The sequence below is a fragment of the Acyrthosiphon pisum genome, chromosome A1 (genome assembly GCF_005508785.2).
Source record: "Acyrthosiphon pisum isolate AL4f chromosome A1, pea_aphid_22Mar2018_4r6ur, whole genome shotgun sequence".
In the NCBI taxonomy this organism is placed as follows: domain Eukaryota; kingdom Metazoa; phylum Arthropoda; class Insecta; order Hemiptera; family Aphididae; genus Acyrthosiphon; species Acyrthosiphon pisum.
The window spans coordinates 33,342,484-33,347,394 of NC_042494.1; the positions used below are offsets into that span (position 1 = coordinate 33,342,484).

At 29.6% G+C, this 4,911-nt stretch overlaps 1 protein-coding gene across 1 annotated transcript in view; it reads left to right on the forward strand.

Moving 5' to 3' along the window:
* The first annotated feature begins 841 nt into the window (after positions 1-841).
* The window catches only part of LOC100164036 (tyrosine-protein kinase receptor torso), a 16,434-nt gene continuing 12,364 nt past the window's right edge, over positions 842-4,911 (forward strand). The window contains exons 1-4 of the mRNA XM_008188606.3: positions 842-972; positions 1,433-1,584; positions 2,514-2,742; positions 3,495-3,752. Of these exons, the coding sequence (XP_008186828.1) occupies positions 2,730-2,742; positions 3,495-3,752 (271 nt within the window). The 5' untranslated portion in view covers positions 842-972; positions 1,433-1,584; positions 2,514-2,729. The remainder of the gene's footprint in view (positions 973-1,432; positions 1,585-2,513; positions 2,743-3,494; positions 3,753-4,911) is intronic.

The following is a 4,911-nucleotide window of genomic DNA, read 5'->3' on the forward strand; positions in this document are numbered from 1 at the left end:
TTTGAACAAAAATATGAAAAGAATTGTTAAAATTGTTAATTTTTTTTACCCATCATAAATACATAAATATTATCAAACGGTCATGTTTTATGGTTACTTGTAAGTAATTTCATAATATATTAAGTCACATTTAAATAAACGGATTTTGTATGTATCTTTGCCTTCATTTTGTCTTTAGTTTTTACTTTTTAGTGTATAAGTATAAAAGTGACACTTAAAATTTGACCCGCGAATTTTTTTTTTAAAATTATATGGCCCGTAAGGTAATTTGAGTTTGAGATCACTGATCTAAACCATCCAGGGAACCACTTTAACACTCACAAAAAATGTCATCAAAATCGGCCCTAACCTAAAGTTTTTATGCTTTTGTTAGAATTTTATTTTTTATAATAATAGTTTTTAAAGTCTCGTTAGAGATTTTGAAAGCAAGGAGGGAAGTGGAAACTATTTAAATGTACGTACCATTTTTGAGGTACTCTCATTTTAAGTTTTTAAAATAAAATTATTATCTTTGTATACAAATATCGTAAATTCACAAAAATAAAATAAGTAGTTTGAAGTTTAAGGCGCAGTTGCTTCGATAGTCCGATATCATTAGTATTTAGTTACCTATTAACTTATATTTTATGTAATATATATTATAATTTCAATAAATAGGATATAGGTAGATTCATTGGCGTTCTCGGAAATTTTCAAAAGTGGGGGGGGGAATTGTAAGTAATAATTAATAAATAATAATACATTTAAATAAATTTTGGTGGTAATACCAAAGACACAAATAAGGGTATTTTTGCGACAAAGGGAGGGAGTACAACACCTAATCTCCCCACTCCTGGGCACGCCACTGGATATACTATAAATTACTAAATAAAAATGTACCTACCACTTTTTATTGTGAAAATAATGATATAATACACAAGGTGTTTTTTTTTCAGGCAAATATCACATGCAACAGTACACAGCTAAATATAGGTATTTATATTAATTAACATATCTTCATCTGATAAAAATGAAGATTAATGTATGAACATAATAATACTTTAACAGTGTAGCACATTTAAGCATCCCAAGTTCAGATAAATAAAGCAGTGAAATGCAAGTTTTTCCGGGTATTTCATTTCATTTCACACAAGTTTTATTAATAAAGAATATTGTTCGTTCAATATCCAATGTCCATATAGTATACTTACCTACCTATAATATCTACTCTCAATTTTTAAATTTTTTTAAATTATGATGTATAATAAGGTTGAACTAAATGTTAAAATTGCATATCTATATAGAAATTACATTTTTCAAAAATAAAAGTTCAGAAAAATTAATACTTTTCGGAATTCAGAATATAATAAAACAATAACTCAGTCTATATACTCTATAGTCTATGCTTATATATAATTATTAATTTTACTTTAAAATAAAATGTATATTTCAGATGACATAAATATATTAGACAATGTGCGGATTTTGTGCCGTGAACTTGATTCATTAACTTACGTTTGGACTACGAAGAATAAAATTGACGGTGTTAAAGTAGTTGTGGAATTAATATCTCACGATACAATAGAGACGCATTTGATATCAGAGGTATTTTTAAAAATTATAAATGAAATATATTTAATGTCTATGTATAGTATTGACTAAAGATATACTGCGATGTATAAAACCCAATACCCATGTAGGTACCGCATATAATTGTAAGTATATATATTCTACAAAAGAGAAAAATAGCAACGAAATCAGTTGATTTATAAGATAATGAATCAAATGCACTGATAATATTATGATGATGGAGACGAGTGCCACATTAACACATTTTTGTGTAGCGTACTATCATCCTCTTAAGGAACTATTATTATTTTATACTTTATTATAACACTGATATTGCTGTAAATACATTCGTTTTTTAATTTCAAGCAGCATAATACTTTAATATTATATTTTTATATAATAGTATAACTATACTGTTATTGAAATAATTTCAATTTTAAAAGTTTTAATAATTCACAAAGGATCAAATTTCCTACCACAAAATGTTTATGCCCCCAAAATACTGGCGCCGGGGCAGTTGTAGCCAGTGTCTCCCCCCTAAATGCAGCCCTGATGGGGCTTAAGACTGAGAACTAGGTATATTGATGAATCTATACAGTTATATAATAGTTTGAGTAATATAATGTAATATTTACTAATTAGATAGTTTGTTAATGGTTAGTACTTGATATAAATAACCTTATAAACGACAATCTTTCTAGAATTTAGACGTTTACTATATATCTATAAAGCTTTTTTAGTTTTTTTTAATGATATTTAAAAAAATTGTATACCACACATTTATTATACACACAATTTTGGTATAAAGCTAATTCGTATAGAGGTAGTTATAATAATAATGTTTTATTTTTGAACAAATACCTACCTATATTTTTTTTAAATTTCTGTTTCGGTTTTTGATGGCTGCGTAATGCGTATATAAATATATAATAATATAATTTATATATATATTATGCATGTACCAGACGAATTTGACAAACATTCGATTCGACAGTCTAAAGCCAAACACCAAGTACGCTTCTAGATTCCGGAAGTTGATCAACGGCACTACGTATCACGCAGCGGAAACGCAGGTCCACAAGACGTTGGACGTTGGACAAAACAAAGGATTGGTCCACACGATCAACATTTCCAATTTTACCGTGACGAACGATTCTACACTAAACACGTCACTCACCTGGATGCCGTCGAATGGTACCTACGTATAACATAAATAAATAATATAATATAACTTATATAAGCTATAATATGCGTCGATTATACAAAAATCTACTGTACACGACCTAATAATAATGATTAATGATGAGTGTGGCTTGGCGCGGCGCAGTGGCTGAAATCAATCACGTGAAGTCATTGATAGTAAGCAACAGCCGCTGCCACTAGTTCTCGGATGGATGACCACCCGGGTTCGTAGGTAGTGTGCAAAAACCTTACTACACATACACGTGTTCCTAACCAACCGTACCAACCGTCCAAACCCTACCAAACTTACAGGCTAATGACCTCAGACGTCGAAGCCTTAGGGCCAGTTGCACCGTCTCTGATTAAAGTTAACCGGAGTTTAATCGGCCGAATTTGCCCGGTTAAATATCTGTTATTAGTTGATTAAGCTTAATCGAAGTTTAACAGTAGACGGTATAACTGGCCCCAAAAGGTACTATAAGATTACTCAAAAATCACAAAAAAACAAACGATTTTATAGGTGAAAGTGTTTTATTTATGTTGCGCGCATGAGTCTGAAAGGGAAAACAAATATTCTGCTGACATCTTAACCAAACACGGCCCACAAGGAACGAACAATAAAATATAGGAATAGGTTTTTACAGCAAGAGTCTTATTGGCATTTTTATTTCCAATACGGCAAATGGCGATACATAAATTATATAATTTAATATTTTAATATATATTATATATATTATATACGAATTTTATTGAAATTATTATAGACATGAATTGTCGCTACAAAATCATTTACCACTCGAACTATGCATTCGAAGGGTTGGTAACTCGTTATGTGGACGTCAAAGAGTCGTACGCTTACACATTAAACGCTTTGATTCCGGCCAGGAAGTACACGCTCACAATACAGCCGTACTATAGGTTAAAAAAAAAGTCGTCAACCATCATCTCCGGAAATAAGGTAGAATTTATGTTCTCAACGCCGTTGTGTCTGGAATTCAACAATTTCAACTTGAACTCGTGTCGTAAGTATAGACATTTGACAAGTATATACATAATATGCATACCAGGGCCGTCTTCATTTTATTATATTATTATAATTTTGTAATGATAATATTATAATAGTATTATAATAACGTTATATTAATATTATTCTTTATTATAATGTTATAATAATATTATTATTAAACAACAAATTGCTGTCTGGGTAGGGGGGGCGAGCACGGCCCAGGCCCTGGGCCTCGTGCTTTTTGCTTATACATTTGGAAGCCTCGCGTTTGAAAAAAGTGGTAAAATTGATTTAAAAATTTGTTTTCGCCCTGGGCCTTGCAAATCCTAAGGACGGCCCTGGCATACAACATTACAACATGTTGTACAGGATAATATTTTTTGTGACAATCTGCTTTCCTATATTTGTAAAAATACGAGTATGTTTCATTTTCAACTATATGGCAAAAAATAGGTACATATGAATCTATTCTTAAATAATTAATTTTTATTTTACAGTTTTTGACATAAGGTATTCCTTTAGTTATTATTTATTAATTATTATGGTTAATTTTTAATCAATGACGGATGCAAAGCTCAATTTTGGGAAAACTATATTTCATATCGTACCTATTACGATTTTCAAGATTTTCCCCAATGTTATAGTCACTGTGGTTTTTGAACCACCATTTTCTATTCAATAATTTTTTTAAATATATCCTACCTACCTATAATTTCAGAATTCAAAATGTAGATAGGTATATTCAGATTGCAAGTAATTATAAACTCACAAATAATTAATTATATTCGGTATACATTTTTTTATACGGTATGATTTAACATAATATTACAGTTTTACTTTTATATTAATGAAATATCGCAGTAATCATAAAAAATAAATAAAAATGTAGTTTTTTTTTAATGGTATTTTTTTCAAATGCGTAGGGCATTGTTCCTATTTTTTGATTATAGGTTATATTCTTCATAAGATCATTAACTCATAACTCATAAGTGGATGTATTTTTCAAGTACTTTATTGTAGCCTGTAGGCCAGCGGTCCTCACTAGGATTGTAGAATGGGCCAAATGTAATTTTTGAAAATTATTTGAGGGCCACATACATTTTTAATGATTTTTTTTAATAATTAAAAACATTTTTTTTTTTATTTTTAGAAGAAAATATACAATCTATATCGTA